Source organism: Anthonomus grandis, chromosome 6, assembly GCF_022605725.1.
Source record: "Anthonomus grandis grandis chromosome 6, icAntGran1.3, whole genome shotgun sequence".
Classification (NCBI taxonomy): Eukaryota; Metazoa; Arthropoda; class Insecta; order Coleoptera; family Curculionidae; genus Anthonomus; species Anthonomus grandis.
Window position 1 is genome coordinate 800,778 of NC_065551.1, and position 25,361 is coordinate 826,138.

Below are 25,361 nucleotides of genomic sequence, written 5' to 3' on the forward strand. Positions count from 1 at the left end.
CAAAATTAGTGATTTTACCGCTAGATACAAAAAATGTGAAAAATCTATTTCTTTAAATAGAACACCCTGTATGTTTTAATAAATTTTAAAAGGACATTGAAATTCCTTTTTAACGAGGTATCATGTTCCTATATCTAAGTAATTCTGTTTCTGAAAAAATCGGAATATTTTGACATATTTGCCTTACGCGGCCATGAAAGGTCATGACCAAACAACCCTATGCTATTGACAGTTACATTTAGTTGATCAATAATAGTAATAGACGTGGGTGTTTCTTTAAAATAGTTACCTAAAAAATAATTGAAATGGAAAGAAATAGTTATTCAAATGTAGTTCTAAAAGTTCTCAAATGTTATCCTAAGATTATAAATAATTTACAATAAATTTTCAAAATGCCATCGACTTCTAAGCACTTCAAAATCCTGCGTTGTACAGCATGTGTTGTCTCTACTTGTATTTCAGAAGGATCTTATTGACCAATGCAATTGATAAGTCGTTGACGTAGTTCCTGTTTACTGTTTACCGGTGTCTTGTATGCCATTTGCTTCAAATTACCCCAAAAGTAAAAAACAAGTGGTTTAAGATCAGGTGATCTCGCAGGCCAATCCCATGGTCCCAAACACCTATATATTTCATATTATGATGGGTTTTAGCTGGTGATCTAACGATTAAAAATATATTTAGCGATAGAGCGTTGCCGCTTATACCAAAAAATAGTAGCAACTTTGTTATTTTAAATGAAATACCTTGTATATTATTTTATTTTCCGATCCGCTATCACTTTACGATTGTTTTTATACAAGTTGTTCCTATACGTATCTTTAGTGGTTTTTTGAGAAATTAATTATTTTCTTTATTTTTCGACCAAAACATAGCTCCAAATAAATTTTTATTACTACGGCATTAATCAACAAAAAGGTAATGTGTAAAAATGTGTCCTAAAATGCTTCCCCTCTGAGCTACAGCCCGCGCAAATTGCTTGAAGAAAATCGATTATTAAGAATACTAACTACAGTTAGTATTTAAAATTTTTTGTAAATTTATAACTAATTTTTTTTTGGGTGTTCTTGATATTTTCAATCTCAAAAATGATGTAAACCCAGATTCAGCGGGTTTATCCTTATAACAACCCATATCTTAGGTTTTTGATAAAAAATTGAAAATCATCTAGTTAGTCATGAAAAAAATCTAAAATTATCGTTTCTGTAATTTTTTTGATATATTTAATTTCTTTGATAAAAATTAAAGCAGTCACGGCCCTCTTCGTTTTTTTTTAAAGTTAATAGTTTAATCGGGTTTAATGATGCTCCTTTTTACTAGCGATTTTCTTAAAAACGGTTAATTGTATCGAAACAATGCAAGAAACAAACATTTTAGATTTTTTCATTGCTAGATTTTTAATTTCCTTATCAAAGACATAAGATAGGGGCCATTAGAAGGGTAAGCTCCCTAAACCCACTCCTAAAATTGTATGAAAAGAACACCTAAAAAAAGAGAACAAAAAAAAATTCTACAAACACACTCAACGAACTCACACCAATTAAAAAAAAAAAAGCAAAGCAAGGTTTAAAATCAAAACAAGGCAAGTGGTAGAATTAAACTGAAAATCGCACCCGAACTTTGACATTTCAATGGTTAATACCCATTCGAGTCACCTCATGCGAAAAAGTTCGCATACGAAGCGTTAGAAAATACAGATATCGATTTTTCGTGCGCAATTCCTTTTATTACGTATGCAAATTAGATTCATTCACATTCATTTATAATGGTTTCAAAAATACGGCTGAAGTCTTGTATAAAATACTCGTACATCAAAACTACTAATTCTTCGATATAATTCAACAATCATTACTTTTAATGTGACACCAACAGCACCAGCAAGTTTAATTTCTTCTTCTATGCTCTTAAGGTTAAAATGTCCTCTATAAATTGAGATACCGATCACAATACACGCAAACTCTACCATGCTGCTCTGTTACTCATTTTAAAAAATGTCGAGTCATTATCTAGTTGTAGCACCAAGATAGCGAGTGGGTTGCAATTTTAAGAACTTAGTAATAGTTTTTGCTATGTTTGTGACATATTATTTGTTAAAACTATGAAGCTTTTTTTTTAACTTTGTTTTATAGTCTGGAATTTCAAATAAGCATTGATCCTAAATATAAATGGTTTCAGTTAAAACGACTACTAAAAAATCTCCACTCATTTCGTGCAAATATACTTGTAACACTCTTAAGTGTAGGGAAAGCTATTAATATAACTATGGAAGAAAATTTGTTTATTATTATCTGGTTGGTATAGTTTTTGAAAGTCTTTGGAATCGTTTATTGTCAAATGTTTGATTGTTCCTTGTTGAAAATTTTTGTATATATCTACTATCCATTTTCAATTAATTCTTCTTTTTTTTTTAATTTTAAAGAAAAAATATAAATAATTACTCTACTTCTACTACATTGATACTACAGTAGACATTCCAGTTATTTTAATATTACTTACGTATTTTCTCTTTTTCCTCTTTGCCAGGTGCTTCTTTTAGTGTCAGGAGGAGTTGACAGTACAGTATGTGCAGCTCTATTCCATAAGGCCCTGAGTCCGGAACAAGTGATTGCGATTCACATAGACAATGGATTCATGAGGAAAAATGAGAGTGCGAAAGTGCACGACTCGTTGCAAAAGTTGGGGCTCAATTTACGAGTTATTAAGGCCGCTCACACGTTTAGCGAGGGTAGCACTGTAGTTCCTATAGATAAGGAAGGTACGTAATTTATTTTAATATGATTTTAAGGAGAACGCTTCATTAGTTTAGCATACACATCTTAATGTTTTTATGCAGCAGGTTTTTATGGTATTAACCAGTGGCGTCCGTGCAGAATCTAAATCGGATAGTTTTAGGCATTTCATAGAGTAAAATTTATTTTGGCTTCTGATAGTGTTTTGGTACATTACAATCCCAACTAACCAGTGCATTTGTTTGTGGATGCATCTATGTATGGCCTTGAGGCAGTCATTATGCATCCTATTAACGGAAGTTTGCGACCGATCACGTACGCTTCGCACACTTTGTCAAAAAATAAAGAAAATTATTCTTAAATATAAAAGGAAGCGTTAAGCATAATATTTGCATTAAAAAAATTTTATCAATATTTGTTTGGTCAAGGATTTGTATTATATACCGACCATAAACCATTTCAATTTTTGGCCCTAAAAAGGGCATACCTACTTATGCTGCAAATAGATTACTCAGATGGGCATTAATTTTTATCTAATTTTATATATGATATAGAATATGTAAAATCTAAAGATAATTTTGCAGATTTTTTTTCTAGATCGCCATTACTAGCCAAGACAACAAAACAGGATAATTATAATTTTATTTTGAATTTTATGAAAAAAAATTAAAATGTTCCTCTATATTGTGAGGAAATAAGAAATTATAGTTTAAATGATAAGACAATTCCTAAAATAATTAAATATTAAAAAAGTAGATGACCCAAAAATATTGATAATACTATAAAATACTATTATATTAACAGAAATTCTTTAACCATTGGAAATAATTGCCTATTTTGTGCAAATAGAATAGTAATACCCCAGTTACTGCAGCCAAATGTTTTAAATTTATTGCACGTGTCGCATATGGGCATGGTAAAAATTAAAAGTCTAGCTAGGTCTGGTGGCCTACTGTACATAAAGATATAGGGTGCTCGGTAAAATCATGCAGTTTTTGTATAAATTTTGGAAATATGCCACCTAAAGCTACACTACCGCTCAAAAGTATTTTCCCACATATGACTGTTTTAAAGTTATAACTAAAAATAATAAACCCATCAGTTATTCCTATGAAACGGTTTATTTATAACAAAATTAATATAAACAATACATTTTTCAATTAATTAAATTTAAGAAAATCAAATTTTGGATTCATCTACATGTCCGCCTCAATTGTCAAAAATTTCCTGAGGTATCTTGTGCCACTCTTCTTGGATGATCCTCCACAAGTCTTCTTTTGATGTGGGGCATGATTTTCGGACTTGTCTATCCAGTTCATCCCACAGTAATTCGATTGAGGGGTCCGGTGATGTGAGGGCCATACCATAACTTTCAGAAGATGTTGCCTTTGTAATTGACCTAAATATTGCTTGCACAATTTCGACGGGTGCTTGGGGTCATTGTCTTGTTGAAAGATAAAGTTTTCCCCAATTATTCGAGTACCAGAAGGAAGTACATTGTCACTTAAAATTGTTTTGTAACCCTCTTTTCAAAGAATTCCCTCTATTCTAATTAGACCGCCCACTGCAGATCGTCCGAAACAACCCCACACCATCACCGAACCACAGCCTTCATCATATTAATATCCTTCAGTAGCGGTTTTGATACAGCTAAGCGTCCTTTAAGACCAGCATTATAAAGTCGCCGTTTTACTGTCGGAACACTGACCGCTTTTTTACGCTCCTTGTTGATTTTTGCTGTGATTTAAGGGGCGTCAGGTAAGGCGTCTATTGCATTTGCTTGTAATTATAATATTTAAATCCTCCTTTGAACTTGTTGCCTTTGGCCTTCCCGATCGAGGTTTGTTGCTAATAGTCCCTTCTCTGGTGAATTTCCTAACATTATAATCGACAATTTCTCAATCCATTTCGTCTGTTAACTGGAATACAATTCGGGCTGCTCTACAACCATTTTCTTCCTTTTATTATACATTACGTGATAAAATAAATATCTGCTTTCCCTTGGTTAGACTTAAATCCAAGAGACGAAAACCATGGATCACCACGGGACTAAAAACATCTGCCCAAAATTTGCGATGCTTAGCAAAACTTCGCAAATCTATTGACAATCAATTCATCAGGTCTTATTTTCAGGATTATCGAAAAATGTATAGGCGTCTGATAAAAGTCAGAAAAGATCTGTATTACAATGAGCGCTTAGACTCGGCCAGTAACAGACAGAAGGAAAGTTGGTCAACGAATGCATTCGAATGCAGTCTTCTCGTCGGCGGTTGGGTGAACCGGACTTGGGGCCCGATGATTTCAATGACTATTTTTCTAATATTGCTGCGAAGTTACTGGAAGCAGTTCCCAGTGACGGAGATCCATTGCAGTATCTTAATCGGAATGCTATCAACCAATCATTCTTTTTCCACCCTGTAGATGCCACCGAGGTCCTTGAAACAATTCAGTGCTTGAAGAATCATAGGTCCTCGGGTTCCGATGGGATCTCTTCACGTCTGCTGTCACTTCTGCCTGCGAGCGCTTTAGGTGCTTTGGTTTGGGCAATCAATCAGTCATTGCTTCAGGGCGAGTGATTATCCTTCTTCATAAAGGTGGTAGCTTGGACCGACCCTCTAACTTCCGTCCCATATCAATTTTGTCTACCCTCTCCAAGGTTCTTGAGCAACTTGCAAAAAAGAGAATTAACTCTTTTTTGACCAAATACAATGTGCTGTCCCCTAATCAGTATTTCATTGATAAGAGTTTAAGGTTTGACAATTACGTTTTGGGCCTCGCTGCTAAATTTTCTTCTCGTTGTTTTGCAGTCAGGGTTGGCAGGCATGAGTTGGGGGGGGGTTGTTGGCCCGTTCAATTTATTTCGCCTTAATAGACTCTCATATCCTTTATGGGTTGCCATTTTGGGGTTTGTGCTCCAAGGGACTCCTTAACATAATTTTTACTATTCAGAAAAAAGCATTAAGGTATCCGTGTGGTGTTGGTCTGAGAGTCTCTTGTAAACCTCTTTTTGTAGCTGAAAGAATTTTAACAGTTTTGTCACTCTTGATATTGGAAACTGCAACACTCATACATAAGTCCGTAAGTCCACCATCCTGCACCAGTCATAATACTCGTCAAGTGGGCAACTTATCTCTTCCAATCTCCACCTCCTCACTTACGAGAAACTCTCTTATATTTATTAGTCGTAAAATATTTAATCATGTTCCTTTTTCGATTAGGACTGTTAAAGACCTTAAAAAGTTTATGAGAAAACTAAAGAAATTAATTTTACCAAAAGCTTACTACAGCATTGAAGAGTATTTTAACGACTCATTTTAATGTTTAAAATTAATTATATGACTGTTGATCAGATTTATTTATTTTATTTTTTTATTATTTTTGTTTTATGTTGGTTCTCGCCTTTTCTTTTCTTCTTTTTTGGTTTTTTTTTTTGATTATATAAAATATGCTTCTATGTACAATCAAAATCGATTCTGTATTCTGTTTTTGTCCTGTATTCTGTATAACCAAATAAATACTTGTATTATAAATTCTAGGATTAGGAAGCTTTTTAGCCCAAGTTTGTAAACTTAGCAAATAAAGTATATTTTGACTTTGACTTTGACAGTCCGCCTTGGAATTCCCAAATCCGTCGAAATTTGACGGCTAGTCTTTCCAGCCTTATGAAGTCCAATGATAATACCTTTTGTTTCTACCGATAACTCTTTTACTTTAGCCATTTTAAAGAATGTTGAAAAACCAACAAAGAAACGGTAACAATCGTCAATAAGCAAGCGAAATTATTTACTAATGTTACACAAAATCAATTCTTGAAGACTAAACACCTTTAAATGTTTCAAATTTAATCGGAAACGAGCTGTAAACAAATTAGTTTTTTAGAAGAAGTGCATATTTTCACTATTATTTGCAAGACTATTTTTAAATACTCAAGTGTTTTTCAACGAACCATAGTTGATAGGTATGCTGTTTAAGCATATATGCAATTTACAAAAGAGATCCATTCTAAATATAGGTATAAAGATAAGATTTTGGTATCTAATTTAAAATATTAAAAAGAATACATGGTGGGCAAATACTTTTGAGCGGTAGTGTACATTAGAAACGTGGATTTATCACAGTGCTCCTTAGGAACGTTTACATATTGATTATTTGGGGCCTCTTTATGGAAAACAAAGTTTAGTTATTGTTGACAGTTTTTCAAAGTGGTTAGAAGCGTTTATTGTTAGTAGTTCTAGCAGCACAATAACAGTTAAAATTTTGCGAACTTTATTTGCCAGATTCGGGTTACCTAAAGTTTTACATCAAGTGAATACGAAAGTTTTTTAAAGTCAAGCGGAGTCTAAATTAAGCATAGTCCACCATAGCATCCTGCCACAAATGGAGCGGCTGAAAATTCAGTTCAAACAATAAAGCACTTAATTATGAAATCTGGAAGCCATGGGATTGGAGATATTCAACTTGGTCTGGATTATTTTCTTTTCGACTATAGGTGTACAGGGTGTCCCATTTTGTGTACTTTTGCGGGGTATCTCCGTTATTTTTAATGTTAGCGTGATGCGGTTTTAGCGACAGTGTGCTACTTTTTCGTGAAAATAACGATGCCGTTAACAAAAATTCCAAAGCCCTCTTAGTTTTTAAAATATAGGCCATTTTTGAAAATTCGACATTTTGGGACCCTCCTTGTATTTCGGTTATTCTTTAACTTATTGAATATGTAAAAAAACAGTTTTATAAATTTTTTCCCGTAGGTAAAGTGGCGTAGATTATTTTTTTTTAATATTTACTGTTTTTGATTTATAAGCCAAACTTATGTTTTTTTTAAATGGAACACCCTGTATATATATGCACTAATAAATTTGTCTTCTTTTTACCTTTTTAAAAATATATAATGGTATACACTTTTTTTAATGAACATACAAATAAATGACAATTTTCTAAAATTAAGGACATAAATTTATTAGTAGACTATGACTCTTGTTGATAACAAAACAAAAGTCAACTAAATGTCAAATATTTATATTTTACGGTTTCTTAAGTCAAATATTTGTATTGTAAGTATTTGTTTTTTTCTTTATTTAATAAATTCTTTGAAAAATGGCAGCATATGAAAATTACGAAAAATATGATATGTTGGTATGTTTTATACAAAGTAACAAAAATTCTGAAGAAGCTTTGGCGTTATATTTTCAAAGGTAAGTAAGCGATAATGGGTACTAAAATTTAAATTACGATTATAAGTTTGTGTTTGTTGCTGCTCAAAGGATCCTAAAAAAATACAAGTATCATCCGTATAAATTTAGTATTGTGCAACAGTTGCATTCTGGCGATGCTGGGCTCCGAGCACTGTTTTGCCGGTGGTATCTACAACAAATCGAAGCTAATGATTTGTTCGGCAGACTTGTTATTTGGTCAGATGAATGTTTTTTTTCAAGTGCGGGCATTTTTAATCGTCACAATACCAGGAATTGGAAAACAGAAAATCAGAATTTATTGTTCGAAAGTGCACAACGGGGACGTTTTGGAGTTGGGGTGTCTTGTTTTATTTTGGACAGAAAAATAGTTTATCGGCTTTTTGAAGGAGTTCTTACAGCACGTAGATACCTAGAAATCCTTGAGGAAGTTATTCCTGAACTGCTAGAAAATATCCCGCTAGCACAATATAATGCATTTACTTATAACAAGATGGTGTTCCTAGTCATAATTCAAGGCTAGTAAGGGAATTTATTGAGAATAATTTTCCGCAAAGATGGGTAGGTACCTTTCTTCAATTTTGGATTTTTTTTATGGGGGTATCTACAAAATGAAGTGTATAAAACACGTTATGATGGAATTGCTGAACTTCGAGAGGCCTTAATTTAGCCTTTCAAAATCTGCGAGGGAGACCTATGGTTCTATTTAATGCCATTGAAAGAATCACAAAAATGTGCCAATTTTGCGTTCGAGAGAATGGTCATCATTTTGAACATTACCTTTAATTTTTTTTTCTTTTTGTTAAATACAGTTGAGTTTTTTGTTTTGTATGTTTTGTTACTTTATGCTACAAAACAAGCTTATGTTGTAAAAATTGGAGCTATACTGTTGTAGTGTATTTTTTTAATAATATGCTTTTGTCTCCATGGGTATATTTTGATTGCATCCAATGTATTTGCAATGAATCCAATTCTTTGTTAGTGATTTGTATTCAAAAGCAGTAAATATTTAAAATAAAATAATCTGCGCCACTGCATTCTACGGGAAAAAAATTATAAAACTGTTTTTTTACATATTCGATAAGTTAAAGAATAACCGAAATACAAGGGGGGGTCCCAAAATGTCGAATTTTCAAAAATGGCCTATATCTTAAAAACTAAGAGGGCTTTGGAATTTTTGTTAACGACATCGTTATTTTCACGAAAAAGTAGCACACCGCGTTAGCGTGTCGCGAAAACCGCATCACGCTAACGTTAAAACTAACGGAGATACCCCGCAAAAGTACCCAAAATGGGTACTTTTGCGGGGTTACCCTGTACACCTCACTGTTCAACGGGAAAGTCTCCTGCGGAGTTAATGTTTGGACGAAAATTACGTAACAGTTTTAATTTACTTGTACCAGGTCTACAAAATGATAATAGTGTATCCTCACAGGTTTCTGCTCCTGAAAGGGTAACAAAAAGTATGGAGTTTCAAAAAAAATATTACAAGAGAGAAACGCTTTTTTGTTAACGACTATATTTTAGCAAGGGATTATCATGGGCTAAAAACAAATTAGGTTTTAGGAAGGGTCGTTAAAGTTGTCGGTCCTCGTACATATTTGGTTTCTATAACAGAAATAAATAAAACCTGGCTCCGTCATTTAAATCAAATTCTAGAATTTAATAATTTTAGTGACATAAAAGGGGGTGTAGAAGCGCAAACAAACGAGTACCTGGCTAATCCTTCGGCCTGTGAAGGAAAATCAAAGAGTTTTAGTGATAGTGAAGACATGGAACTCGATAAACTATTTTTAAGTCCAAAAAAATCTGTTCAAAGTGATTTCACTAATAACAGGCCAAAAAAAATTATTAAAAAACCTAAAAGGTTACAATATTGTTAAAAGTTGTTTGCGACAAAATTGTAGTGGAGGAAATTTAGTATATTAAATAAATTTAGTCTGGTATAAACGCAGTTATGCTAAGTAAACTAAGTCACTTGATAAAATCATATTTTCTTAGGAATTTACTTTTTACACATTGTTGTATTTCTATATGGTACAGAGTCATGTTAAAAAAAATGTCAGTGTACTATGAAGGAATATAAAGATGTTCTTTGGGAAAATATAACGCGTATTATTTCCGAGTTGAGATATTACACAGTTTATGCATCAGTCGATATGCGAAACATGACACAGCACCTTAGCTGACTAGAGAATTTAAGATGATATTCCTGACCAAACACGCATTTAGCCGTGATTAATGATAATGATTTAAGATGGGACCGAGAACTCATTTTCTGTAAAAATTGACATAGCACCTTCTTTGCCTGTACCCTTCATGTACAAAACCTGTTAAAATTGTATGCAATGATTAATTTAAATGTGTATTATACTTTCCTTTAAAATAATTCTAATTACTTTGATATATTTCTATGAAATATTCCAAAGTCAGGATTTGTATCAAATAGCAAAGACGTGAATCGTCTTGTAACTTATATTTCTGTAGGTAATGCAAGAACTAGAGTAACAAAAATGCTTTGCCACACGATAAACCCGGAAGAAAAGAGAAAAATCATAGGGGACATTTTCGTAAAAATATCCGACGAAATTATCGCCGACCTTAAATTGAAACCGGAAGAAGTTTTATTGGGACAAGGAACTTTAAGGCCGGATCTTATAGAATCCGCATCATGTTTAGCATCTGGAAAAGCCGACACCATAAAAACTCACCATAACGACTCGGGATTAATTAGGAAACTAAGGGAGGAAGGTCGGGTGGTGGAGCCCTTAAAAGATTTTCATAAAGACGAGGTAATTTCGTTGTTTCCATTTATAATGGTGATTGCAAGCGATTATTTTTTCTCAGGTAAGAGCAATAGGCAGAGATCTAGGTTTGCCCCCTGAACTAGTCATGCGCCACCCGTTTCCAGGACCGGGCTTGGCCATCAGAGTACTCTGTGCAGAAGAACCGTATATGGAAAGAGATTTCTCGGAAACGCAGGTTTTGGTGAAAATCCTCGTGGAGTTTGATCAGATGTTTCAGAAGAAACATGCGTTGCTCAATCGGGTAGAAGCAGTCACCACTGACGAAGAAAGGTATGTAAGTAATGTTACGTTATAAGAGACTTATATTCTTTTTTGCTTGCTATTGTACCATTTTTTTGTTCATCCTATGATATTCTTAAAAATACTGCAAGTTTTGTTTTGTTTAATTTTATGTAATTTACCCATTTATTATTGTATAAGGTTTAAACTTCATTTTTAACTAATGGCAACGGGGCATCTGCGCCATATTAACTTAAAATATTTATTTTTAAACTTGTGTGTAGTGGGTTGCAGAAAGTCAATTCAACTTTATTAATTTAAATAATATAAATTAAGTTATTTAATCTGTTTACCATTTCTATTGAATTCTTTTTTATTTACAATAATCATATTACAAAATGTGTTTAGCTTTACTAGTCTATCGTGTTTATGTATAAAAATAAACACTATTAAAACCGGTTCAATTTTGGTAATACCAACTTAATGGACATTAGACACTCTCGCAAATTTTGCTTGAGGAAGGTCAAGCTTGATTTGTGCTTAGGTATCGCGGTACTGCTGAAAATAACTAATTAATGCCTTGATATTGTTTTGAATTGTTGATAAAATGGTAATATGACCTACTAATTATTAAAATATAATTCGACGAGGTGCCCAAGCAGCAAAAATGTATTTGAAATTATTATATAGCATGCTATATCCATTATAATTTTTTCGACCTCGTTTTTAAACCCAAAAATGGGATATCTCGCCTACTATCAAAGCTACAACCTTGCGGATGGTCTCGTTAAATTCAGAAGGACGAAACTAAGTGTAAAAACACACGAGGCTGTTTGCAAGCGGTTTGCGCCGCGACGGCGGCCGGTGGACCGACGCTCGACTTAAAACACACGCGACGGCTTTTGCAATTACAAACGGCACGAAAAATTACAAGATCAGTTTGATGTTGCCAAGCTTTGCGTACAGTTCATAGTTTTTTATTTATCGTGAGCAAAATGGACTCCGACGGTGAAGATGATTTTTTATTTTTGTTGGCGGCATCGGCACTGGCATTACGCAAAAAACCAAAAAAAAATAGAACGAAACGTAAGCTAAGGATACATCCCATAGTTATGGAAAGAAACGAGAAGGGATATTTCAATACCATCTATAAGGAGATTTGTGAAGATCCGGAAAATTTTTTAAATTTCACCAGAATGTCAAAGGAATCATACCAGGAGTTACTTTTATTGATCCAAGAGCCATGTACAAAAGCTAATACCATTATGAGAGATAGCATATCAGTGGAAGAAAAGCTTTTGATAATGAATCAATATAATAGCATATAATATATAATATACATATAATATATAGCATATAATATGTACATACTTATAATTTTTTTTTCCTCAACAGAAGCAGCTGCGCTTAGAAATTCTGTAGTAACTTCTTCCCATGCCTGTTTTTTTTTAATTCTGTTTGAATAATTATCATCACGCAAATCCCAAATCGCTGGCCTCAATTGAACCTCAGTAATTAATTTTTCTATGTTGAATTCCCTAGTTTCCATAATAAATGAACAATTTTCAACACTGCACAAAAAAAAACACACCAAAAAAGCGTACGTGTGGTTTGCAACACAGAAGATAAGTAAATGATGTGCCGCGGTAGTGCCGCTAAAGCAATAAAAACCAAGCGGCGTGCCGGCGGCCCCGGGTCTCGTGCAGGGTACGCGCGTTGGACGCCGCGTTTTATGGGATCGGCGCCGTCTGTTTCAAAGCTCACAAGTACCATAAACGAGGCGCCGAGCTCGACCACGGCGCGACAACCGTCGCGGCGCAAACCGCTTGCAAACAGCCTCGTGTGTTTTTACCCTAAGACAAAACCGTTGGAATTTTCCCGATAGCTCCCATAGACCGAGATATCGGCCTTCAAAGTTTGGGTTTTTTCATTTTTCGGGTATAAACGGGGGGTATCGATTTTTTTCAGAAAAATTTTTCTAAAAAAATCTATACCAGCGGATTGTTCTCATCAAGTAGATCACGAAAATACCGGGTTATAAGAGAATCCGAGCAGAACTAAGAAATCGAGTATTTTGAGGCCAAAAATGGGCTCCAAAAATGCGATTGGAGGGGCTTTTATTGAATGGCCAGCAAGGTCGCCAGATTTAACCTCATTGGATTTTTATCTATGGGGTTATCTAAAATCAAAAGTTTATTATGATAAACTTGAAGAATTAAAAAATAGAATTAGAGCTGAAATACAACAAATCCGGCCTCAAACAATAAGTAAAGTATTACAAGAATTTGAATATCGACTTGGTTACTGTCAGGAAGTTAATGGTCAACAATTTGAACATTTATTTTAATTTTTTTGTTTTGTTTTTTTTTTTTATAAAATGTTCCAAAAGTTCGTGGTTATTTATAAAAAAAATAATGGCAAATTTCTTAATAAATATTGAGGTTAGGTATAGTACATGGTATACAAAATATACTTAAAATTTTATACAGAATTAAAAAATGAAATAAAAAATGGGTGTTTCTATTTAAAAAAATTAAGTTGATAGTCGTAGCTCATTTTTGGTTCACCCTGTACATGAGTTTATCATTAAAAAAAATAGACAAAACATAAAAATCGACGTGTCCGAGCGTTTTTTAACACACCCCTGAATGAATTTGTTCCAACTTGCACGTCCTCACTGTATATGTATATTCGCATCTTATATTTGATGCCCCTTAGGAATATTAAAGATTTTGAATGAGTAAAAAGAATTTCTCAAAAATCAAGATTTAAAGACTGGTAATTTTTTCGCTTAATTTTGCCTAAGCCCAGAAGAAAGAATTTGATTTAATCAAATGTGTTCCCACTATGGTAAACTTCTGGGCTTAACTGACAAGTGAGCACATTCCATTTTCATACTTATCGCTTTTAACTATAATGTTTTTACGCATATAACACCCAACTCATTTCAGTTAGCACTGATGATGGCTCATACGCCCAAAGCGCTCTGCTAAGCTTTTAAAATAAAATTGCATTTGTAATTTGCAATTTGTAATAAATTTATTGGTCGAAAATCTGCAGGAATCTTTGGAGTGGTTACATTTGGTATTTGAATCATCATACTAGTTTTTAAATCACTTGGAATTATTCCAGTTGATAGGCACGAATTAATTGAATGCAATAAAGAGTATCCAGTGGCACTAAATAAATCTTTTACTAATTTCACACTAAGCACATTATCACTAGTTTTTTTTTATTTTTTAATCCAAAAACTGTCTTTTTCAGTTGTGACAGATTTGTATATTCGGAGAATTAGTTGTATTACAAGACTATTCTATTGTTTCAATACTTACAGAAATATCTTTTAAGCTATCTGAATAAAATTTATTAAGGTTTTCCTCTATACTGCCTGTGTATGTCCCAAAATCAACATCTATACAGTGCGAACGTAAAGGTTGGAATAAATTCATTTAAAATTCAGGAGTATGTTCAAAAAAAAAACGCTCGGACATGTCGATTTTTATTTTTAACTGCGGGTTTTCTTACTACTACTAATTTTATGTATACAGGGTGGCCCAAAAATAAGTTACGGTCATCAACGTAATTTTTTTAAATGTAAACACCTATTTTTTATTTTAGATTTAGGTTCTACATCAAATTCTAAGTACATTTCATGTACCATGTCCTATACCTAAACTCGACCGTTGACGATTGAACACAATAAAAGGCTATTTTTGGAAGAGTTATTTATATCAAGCAAGAATACATAAAAATATTTTAATTAATTTATTAAGTGTTGAAAATGGCTGCCACGAACCTCTTGGCAATATCCCAGTCGATGCTGAAATTCTTGTAAAACGTTATCGATAACAGAAGGTTCTATCAATCTTATTTCTTCCGTTATTCTAATTTTTAAGTCTTCAATGTTGTTTGGCCGATTAACATAAACTTTGGACTTAAGATACCCCCACAAAAAAAAATCTAAAGGAGTCAGATCCGGCGATCTGGCCGGCCATTCAATTGCACCCCTCCGACCAATCCAACGTCCAGGGAAAACGGTATCCAGGTACTGGCGCACGGGACGAGTGTAATGGGCTGGAGCTCCATCTTGCTGATACCATAAGGAATTATCTAATATATCCGGGTCTTCTGGATCGGGGTATAAAGTGGCAAGGCATGGAACCAAGTCATTTTCCAAAAACTCTAAATACCTCTCACCATTCAAGTATCCTTCAAAGAAAAAGGGCCCTATAACCCTGTTTTCAATCACCCCCGCCCAAACATTTACTTTTTGAGGGACTTGGCTGTGGCACTCCATCATCCAGTGCGGATTTTCAGTAGCCCAATATCGGCAGTTTTGCCGGTTTACACTACCATGAAGACAAAACGTTGTCTCATCAGAAAATAGTATTTTTTTTGAAAATTGTGGATTAGCATGGCACAAGTCCATAAGTCTCTCACAAAATTCTAAACGCCTATCTGGGTCATCTTCATTTAGTTCATGAACCAATTGAACTTTGTAAGGGTGCTATTTATTTATACCTAAATACTTAACGACGGATGTCTGGGATATCTGATTTTCTAACGCAATATTGTGAGTCGTTTTATGGCAATCTTCTTCAACTGCCAGCAAAACATTTAGTTGCTTCTCTTCTGATATACTTGACCGACCTTTCATATAATTATCCCTGACATGACCCAAATCCCGATATTTCTGTTCTATTTTACTGACAGTACTTTGAGATATACGTGGCCTATCAGGATACTTGGCATGATAAATTTCACAGACTTCCATCTGAGTGCGCATCCTGTTTCCATAACCAATCATCATCAAAATCTCTATTCGCTCTCGCTCACTAAGACGTACCATTTTTTGAAATTTTAATTTTATCTTTTGATAAACTTTACACAAGCAAAACTTTGCTTAGGCATCTAAATCAAACTAAATTCACTCAAAATTATTTGATGTCAACAAATTGTGACAAGTTAACAATCAAAAACACCAACCACAAATGTAAATAACCAAACAATAACTGATAGGTTGCTTGATATAAATAACTCTTCCAAAAATAGCCTTTTATTGTGTTCAATCGTCAACGGTCGAGTTTAGGTATAGGACATGGTACATGAAATGTACTTAGAATTTGATGTAGAACCTAAATCTAAAATAAAAAATAGGTGTTTACATTTTAAAAAATTACGTTGATGACCGTAACTTATTTTTGGGCCACCCTGTATACATAAAATTATAGTAAGAAAACCCGCAGTTAAAAATAAAATTCGACATGTCCGAGCGTTTTTTTTTTGAACATACCCCTGAATTTTAAATGAATTTATTCCAACCTTTACGTTCGCACTGTATTATCAACAGATTGTTTATTTCCCAGTAAACCTTTTAAGGTCCTTTACATGTTGCGACTATCATCTTTAGATTGATCAACCTTATTATCATAATAGTACAACTTCGATAATCCGGACACATATCGTTCCAAGCAGCGCCGGAGTAGCGAGGTGTCCGGATAACTGGATTATTATTTCAAAAGTTTTATTTTAATATACTATCCACATACTAGCTTTTTTTAGGTATAAATAAATCATTGTACCCTAATTAAAAAAGAAAATTATGTTTATATTTCAAATTATAACATACATAATAAGTAAACATATACATACACATGTTGTACACGCAGGTACACAAACATATAACTAGAAATAAAAATACATTATGTAGGACAAAACATAAATTACAAATACAAGACAAAAAAGTGCAAGTTTAAATGGCTTTGAAAAAACTATCAATTTTTTTCTGAACTGCCTTAGAGCTTGCTAATTCAGTCGCTTTCTCTTTGGCGTTCTTTAAAAGCAATATTTCGTGCATTGGTAAGTAGTTTTCTTCAGCCCACTGAATTCCCAATGTTAATGCTTTCACAGCATCGCTGTGTTTCACTTTAGTGGCAATAATCTCAGTATCTCCATCTAAATCATTGCTCTCTGCATCCTTAGATTTTAGCGCATCACCTATTACCTCCTCTTCAGTCAAATCAACAATGACTTCATTTTTGCCTAAAGCCCATTCAACAATTTCTTCCCGATTCAAACTGTTTTCAGGATCTATCACAAGCAAGGAAGCGGTAATGGTTTTTAAATCTTCCTCGTTTATTTGACAAAGTCGTCTTTGAAGTTCTGAAAGTGGAATGTTTTCTTCATCAGATTCCTCTTCTTCTGCATCAGTTCTTTGGTTCGGCCATAATGCTATCCAACTTTTTTGGATATTTTTTTCAGATATCAACTTCCAAGCAATATCTAGATTAACAAGTGCATCTTTTAAATTAAATTGCTTTAAAACTGTAACTAAATCGTCACCTTCGTGAGCGATAATGTGATTTAGTAGCCTCTTTCTATATGCTACTTTTATGTTTTGGATTAAGTTTTGATCCATTGGCTGTAAAACTGCTGTGCAGTTGGGCGGCAAAAACATGACTCTGAAATCAGGATCGAAATTTATTTCTGTCTCAGGTGGATGAGATGGAGCATTATCTACAAGTAATAATGCTTTATGAGGTCGGTTAACATCCGATAAAAAACGTTTGACGTCTGGTATAAAGCAAGTCTTAAACCATTCGAAGAACAATGTCCTGGTCATCCAACCTTTGCTGGTTGCCTTGTATTTAACAGGTGAAGTAGCATTCTTAAATGCCCTTGGATTTGCGGATTTTCCAAGAACTAAAAGGGGTAACTTATGAGTTCCAGCCGCATTGCAACAGGGCATGAATGTTACGCGATCTTTAGATATTTTTCGCCCTGGTGCTGATTGTTCCTGACTATGAACCCATGTAGTGTCCGGCAAGGCTCTCCAAATTGCTGAGGCTCCAGGCCGCTGATTCATCAGCATTATAAACTTGGTCACGACTTAGCTTCATTTCATTAACCACAGCTAGAAATTTTTCTTGAAAAGGTACTATAGCACTTACATCACTGGAAAGTTTTTCACCACACACTTTAAGAAAGCGTATTCCGTGCCTTTTCTTAAATTTGTCAAGCCAACCTGAACTCGCTAAAAAATCACTCTTCCCAGTTATTCTTTCATAAAATTGTTTAGCTTTCGTTCGTAAGATATCAGAAGAAACAGGTACATGAGCACTACGCTGCTGTAGAAACCACTTATATAAAGCAGCTTCAACTTCGGGATGTTCTCCCTTTCGGATAACCTGCCTTTTACCTGAAAAGATAAAAATATGTTTCATAATAACATTACCTACAATAAAAATTAAATCATACATACCTGCTCCACTGAATGACTCCGACACAAATCTTCTTATTTTAGTTTTGTTTTTCTTTATATCACTTACAGTTGATTTTGGTACATTAAATTTCTCAGCCACCCTGCGTATGCTTCCCACCTTATCAAGAAAATCTAATATTTTACATTTCTCCGCAAGAGTAACTGTGTTATGCGGTCGTTTATTTGGCGCCATTTTTTTTTTAATAACACATTGACACACGACGCACGGTAACTAAACGATAACTGACCGCCAAAGGCGCCAAACCCATTAGGTTGCTAACAATATTGGTTTTGACAAGTTTAAAAAGGAAAAATCCGTTTATAATCGATTCGTATTGAAAACATTCCTTTATCCGGACTACAGAGGTAAAATATCCCGACACCTAGGAACGCCGGATTACTGGAGTGTCCGAATCAGCGAGTGTCCGAACTAGAGAAGTTGTACTGTATTTAGTTTTTTCAGTACGCATTACTGAGGTTACTTTGTTCCTGAGTTTTTGATAGCTTTTCCAGTCAGAATCGGATTTTGTAAAGCTAAATCTTCTATAAGCCAAGTTTCTTTCCCGTTGAACTTCTTGAACCGTTGCGTGCGTCGCATTAATCCATGGATATTTTTTTACAGAATATTTGTTTTCAGGCGCAAACTTATCTAAAGCTGTTTGTATTATGATTATAAAATCATTATATACAATATTTACATCTGACGAGGTGTAATTCCAATTCGCGCCCACCAGCTCCTCATTTATTTGTTTAATAGTGTCACGATTATTATTTACTACATACTGCTTTTCCCGTGTTTTGGTATTTACAACTTCCAATAATTGTTTTTTTGTATAAGATTCATGAAAATAGAGATTATGTTTTAATAAAAATGTCTCAATTTTCAATTTATGTGAAGATGTGTTTGGGATTTTTTCAGAAAGTCTTGAATGGTATGATGATGCATTATCCACAACAATCGCACGGTTTTCCTTTAAATTTGGAATTAATAAAGAAAAAAAACTTGTGCGCGATTATTTAAAAGCGCACTTAATTATTGCCGTTTATAAGCGCAGATTGCCAGTAAGCAGGAAACCTGCTTTCTATGTGTGTACCTTGACCCCGCAAATTGTTGATAAAAGAACAAAATAACTTTTAATCACGATTTTTAATGACAAAAAGTATAATCATATTATACTAGGCTCCTTGGTACTTGTTGTTATTTGTTTTGTTCTTTATAAGCTCTTAAAACTGTGTTCTAGGTAATGTTTGCATTTTCTTTGTTATAATTAAATAAATAAATTTTTGATAATATATAAATAATAAATAAATAAAACCGTTATTTTTTGTAATCAGAGCCACCTTGAAACGGATATCCTGTAAACAACGGCTGGCCGCCACTCTATTACCAATCAGAACGGTCGGTGTTCAAGGTGACAGGCGCACTTACTCGTACGCGGTGGGCGTGTCTAGCGAACGCGATCCCGATTGGTCCGACATAGTGTTCCTCGCCCGATTGATGCCGCGTGTCTGCCGTAATGTCAACAGGGTGTGTTACGTGTTCGGGGGCGTAGTCAAGGAACCCGTACCCGACGTCACGCCCACCTTTTTGACCAGTAATGTGCTCGCAACGCTGCGCCAATGCGATGATGTCGCCATGAACGTAAGTCAAACTTTTATTATTGTATAAATACTGCGATACAGTAATTTGACGTGCTGTCGATAAGAATCTTATTTTCTTCGATTTTTTGCAAATTTTAATATTTGTTTCAAAATATACCGGATGTCTTAGGAAAGTGAAATTTTATTATTCCGGACTTTTGGGTTTAGTTTTATAAAGTTAGAAATTCAGGATAGTTGATAGCAAGATAATATTTAATTTCTTTAAATTAATATGAATTAATAAGATTTATTAACGTAAAATCAGTTTAACCAAAAATTTTAATTTAATAAGTTTAGTTTTTAGTGCCCTCAGTGGGATGTTTATACAGTGAGAGCCAAAGTCCGGAATAAATTCATTTAAAATTCAGGGGTATGTTTAAAAAAAAAACGCTCGGACACGTCGATTTTTATTTTTAACTGCGGGTTTTCTTACTATAATTTTATGTATACAGGGTGGTCCAAAAATAAGTTACGACCATCAACTTCAATTTTTGAAATGGAAATACCTATTTTTTATTCTGTATTCTTAAAGAACAGAAAATTCTAGATATATTTCATATACAATGTCCTATACCTATCTTTATTTGTTTTTGAGTTATTGACAGTTGAAGATCGGCATATTTGCACTTTTGACATGTTATAAAATCCAAACGGTTAGACATAGACAAATGCGGTTTGCACTTTTAATCGAAGCTTTTTTAAAACCATCTGTTGACACTAGCTAGTTAGTGTCAACAGGTACTGAGAAATTTACGGTTGATTTTCAAAAAAAAACATTCAAAATATTAATGTATTTAATCAAAAGTATTGTATAAACGTTGAACAAAAAGAAATTATTCTAATCTAGACCGAATTAAATGTTCAAATTGAGCCCCATTAACTTCTTGACAGTAAGCGAGTCTTGATTCGAATTCTCTCAGAACATTGCGTATTATTTTTTGAGTTATTCGTTGAATCTCATTTCTTATATTATTTCTCAATTCTTCTAAATTGTTGGGTTTATTTACATACACTCTATGCTTTAAATAACCCCACAAAAAGAAGTCCAAAGGAGTCAAGTCGGGGTCCTAGCAGGCCACTCCAATTGACCCCTTCGCCCAATCCATCGACCCGGAAATACCTCATTTAAATATTGGCGCACGGCTCTGCTGAAGTGTGGCGGCGCGCCATCTTGCTGGAACCAAATTGAAGCTTCTGGAATATTGGGATTATTTGCATTTGGAAACATCAAACATAAAGCGGGAATCAGTTCGTTCCTTAAGAATTCCAAATAACGTTGACCTATTAAGGTACCTTCGAAGAAAAATGGACCTATGACTCTGTCATTGATAATGCCGGCCCAAACAATCACAGATTGAGGATATTGGGTATGAGCTTCAATCACCCAATTTGGATTGGAGGAAGACCAGTAACGGCAGTTCTGTCTGTTCACTGTACCATTGAGGCAGAAGGTCGACTCGTCAGAAAAAATTATCCTTTGAGTAAAAAGACGGTCGTTATGGCAGACATTCATTATAGTTTCGTAAAACTCTAAGCGACGATCTGTATCATCTTCGTTAAGTTCGTGGATAAATTTTAATTTATAGGGATGATATTTTGCATTTTTCAAAATCCTTCTTAAAGATGTTTTTCCAACATCGTTATCTAGTGCTGCCTGTCTAGTCGGTGTATGAGGACTTTCTTCAATGGACAAAACAACATTTAACTTCTTTTCCTCGGAAATTGAGGGACGACCCGATCTGGGTCGATTTCTGACGTGACCTAATTCCCTAAATTTTCTTTCTAGTTTGCTAACGGTAGACTGAGATATTGTCTTATCAGGATATTTGGTATTAAACATTTCACAAACCTGGTGTTGGGTCCTAATGCAATCACCACATCCTCTCTATTCTCTCAGTTTCACTTAACTTATTCATATTTTCAGGCAATATTAAATTTTACAATAAACAAGGATAAGACTGCTTGATACCTGTCACTTCAAAAAATGATGACATCATTGCAACAATGTATGAAAAAACACAAAAAACAAGGTTACCTTAGTAAGGGTGTTACATAGTTGTATGAATTATTGTATCTTCAGAAATTCAACCGTAAATTTCTCAGTACCTGTTGACACTTACTAGCTAGTGTCAACAGATGGTTTTAAAAAAGCTTCGATTAAAAGTACAAACCGCATTTGTCTATGTCTAACCGTTTGGATTTTATAACATCCCAATAATTTTTTTATTCAAACATGAATAAAATTGAACTTTGTTGCTCTACTTTTGTCCGATAGTGTATATTACCAAAACAATCCACAAGCACAAATAAAAACACACATCCTCACAGTAAAACCTGCAAAAAATTTAGACGAATACAGGCCAAATTCCAAATCCTCCATTTTCATAAACGTATAAAAAGCAAAACCAGCAAAACCCATCAAATAATAATAACCTCACATGATCCTCCTCTCAACTATTAAAAGTAATAGACCCATCCTTAAAGATCTCTTTAAAAACACGACGAAAGTAATACAAAAGCAGCCTAAAAATTTATCTGGGTACGGCCCCGTAATTCTCAAAATCAGTGGGATAGAGAGAGATACACAATCACTTGCACAGCCTAAAGTAGGAATCGCCAGAACGCACGTGTTTTATCTTTGTTTAATAGACTGGTTAAAAAGAGGTGAGAAGGCTGTGAGTGCTAGTTTTAAAATGTCTTTAAGATGCTTGGATTTTAGTCCACGGACAATTTTTTGATATTATTTTCTTGTGATAATATTTTCTTTCTAAAAATGGATATTTTTGAAAGAAAAATAAAAAATAGTATAAAACATGAGGTTTTACGTATATTTAAAATGATTTCATAGATAAATTATATAAAATTTTGCCATTTAAACATATATATCATGCAACAATAAATATGACATAGGCGCACGGACTATTTAGTGCGACACATCAAAGATTCTAATAGATCTCTGAACTGGACCTTTCAAAATTTAAGGTTATTTATAATATTACTGTGTAGAGTAATATTAAGTGTTTTTAAAATCAGTCCTATTTTTATTTAGGATACTTAATATGAATAATAAGGTATTCTCCACAAAACTCTTACGTAAGAAAGAGAAGTTTTTAATCTTATTTTAATCCGTTTCAGTCAGGTAATAAGCAAAGAAAATTTTTTTAAATTATTTTAATAAGATCCAAACGAAAAATATTGAGCCTATTGCCAATTAAATTTTTAAACAATAAAATCGTTATTTTTTTGGCAGATCCATATTGTATAAAATATTTAATTGGATTTTTCGCCATAAGAAAATCTATTTAGGACTCAAAATAAGTAATCAATTTCTTTACCTTAGACTCAATCTTGCAAAGAAAAAAAACGTGTGGTATGTAAACACTTATTCTTTCTTCTTTACAATAGATTGTGTTTAAACGATAGAAATTAATTATTTATGTAGAGTGCTAAATTTTCTTTTTTGGTAATACAGGGTGTTTCAGAACTATAGGATCAAACTTCTAGTGGTTGTTCAGTACAACAGGTAGAATCCATTTGAGTATAGGAACCCATGCCCAGAAATGTGTCACTACGCCACTACGGCCCTAAGACGCGTTTAAATTTAGAAAAAATATTGATTACCTAAATAGGATCTGATGCATTTATTTTTACCTTTTGTGTATGATACCATCACAACAATTGTTCAAAATGTCTTCCTCCAACCTCAATACACCGATTTAAACGCCGCACATGATTTCGGCGGACTACACTAAAAATTTGATCCTCGTTTTGAATGATTTCAAATGCTGCTGTTATTCGTCCAATTATGTCTACCTCTGATTCTACTGGAGTTTCGTAGACTTAAGACTCTACATGTCCCCACAAGAAAAAAACCGAGCGACGTTAAATCGGGTGACCTAGGAGGCCAAAAAACTGCTCCACCTCTGGCAATCCAGCAGTGCCCAAACCGCTGATGCCTGCCCATACGTTGACAGACCAACGATTCTGATGTGTTCTTGGAAAAATTGCATAAGGATTTTCTTCGTCCCAAACATGGCTATTCCTACGATCGGTCGACAAAACATATCGTAAAAAATTTGGTTGTGCAATGATGTGATCCAGAAGCCATCGACAAAATTGAACTCTAGGATGATAATCGGCTACATTCATACCTTGAACTTTCTGGAAGTGGTAAGGATGGAGTTGTTGCTCGTGTAGTATCCGCCAGACAGAAGCGTTACTCGTATTCATATTCTTAGCGACGTCACGTGTACTATTTGATTGTTCATCGGCAACTTGCTGAAGCACCTTTTCTTAAAATTCGACCGTTCTTACGGTTCGAGCAACACCAGTATCATGCATCTTGGCATTAAACATGCCTGTCTCAGCGAGCCGCCGATGAACCGCAATGAACTTTTTGTATTCAGGATGCTGTCGTTTGGGATAACGTTTATGATATAACCGCAATGCTGCTCGAGCATTGCAGTTTGTTGCTCCGTATGCCAAATGCATATCCGCCAATTCTTGATTGGTAAAGTTTTCCATTAGCAATAAATGTTTAAAAATTTTAAGCTATAAAATTTTTAAACATGACATTGAAAATTGAGATTGATAAGCGTTGATTTTAAACAATTGTTGTTATGGTATCATGTACAAAAGGTAAAAATAAATGCAGCAGTTTCTATTTAGGTAATTAATGTTTTTTATAAATTTTAACGCGTCTTAGGGCCGTACTGGCGTAGTGACGCATTTCTGGACATGGGTTCCTATACTTAAATGGATTCTTCTGTTGCACTGAACAACCCCCAGAAGTTGAAAATTGAAATATGTTTTTTTAATTGAAATGAAATTGTGTATATCGATAGAATAGTTATAAGAGCATCTTTTGATATATTCTATTGTTTTCCATCAATTTTCCATAACAATTGCACTGTTTTCCTTTAAATTTGGAATGAATGTTTTCTCTAACCAGGTTTCAAATATAGCTGCATGCATGTTTTTATGATAGGCCACATTGCACTCTTCTATTTTTTTGCCACACAATTTCAATTTATCTTTCACCCAACCTTCTTTTGAACCACAATGAGTAATGATTATCCGAGATCCCCTGTTTGGTGGAGCATCTTTTAGGACACATTTGTTAGAACTATCAGTTCAACCCTTTTTTGACGTGTCATGTGTATCATACCATGTTTCGTCTAAATAATATATGCATCTTTCTTCCTTCCAAATTTTTTAATATTTCTCTAAATATTCTATACACCTTTTGACAATTCAAGTACTTTCCATTACAGCTGCCCTTTTGTTATCCATCTTAAACTTAAATTTAAGTTTTATCAGGAGAAATGTTTTTCCGTTAAGTATTATTAAATATTCTATAGCCTTTTCTTGTCCCAATAATTGATCAGGAGTGCTGTATATATATATACCGTTATTTATAGAATCTTGTCAATTCAAGGCTTTAACAGCCCTTTCTTTGTGTAAAGAATGGAAGCTGAAATTGCATTTTATTCCATGGAATTTTTGTTTTTTTTTG

General features: G+C 33.9%; 1 protein-coding gene across 2 annotated transcripts in view; it reads left to right on the top strand.

Moving 5' to 3' along the window:
* Positions 1 to 25,361, top strand: part of LOC126737388 (GMP synthase [glutamine-hydrolyzing]) — a 74,219-nt gene that overhangs the window by 29,075 nt on the left and 19,783 nt on the right. For both annotated transcript variants that reach the window (XM_050442272.1, XM_050442271.1), the window contains exons 7-10: positions 2,524 to 2,755; positions 10,406 to 10,710; positions 10,766 to 10,995; positions 19,541 to 19,847. In XM_050442272.1, coding sequence (XP_050298229.1) covers positions 2,524 to 2,755; positions 10,406 to 10,710; positions 10,766 to 10,995; positions 19,541 to 19,847 — 1,074 coding nt within the window. The remainder of the gene's footprint in view (positions 1 to 2,523; positions 2,756 to 10,405; positions 10,711 to 10,765; positions 10,996 to 19,540; positions 19,848 to 25,361) is intronic.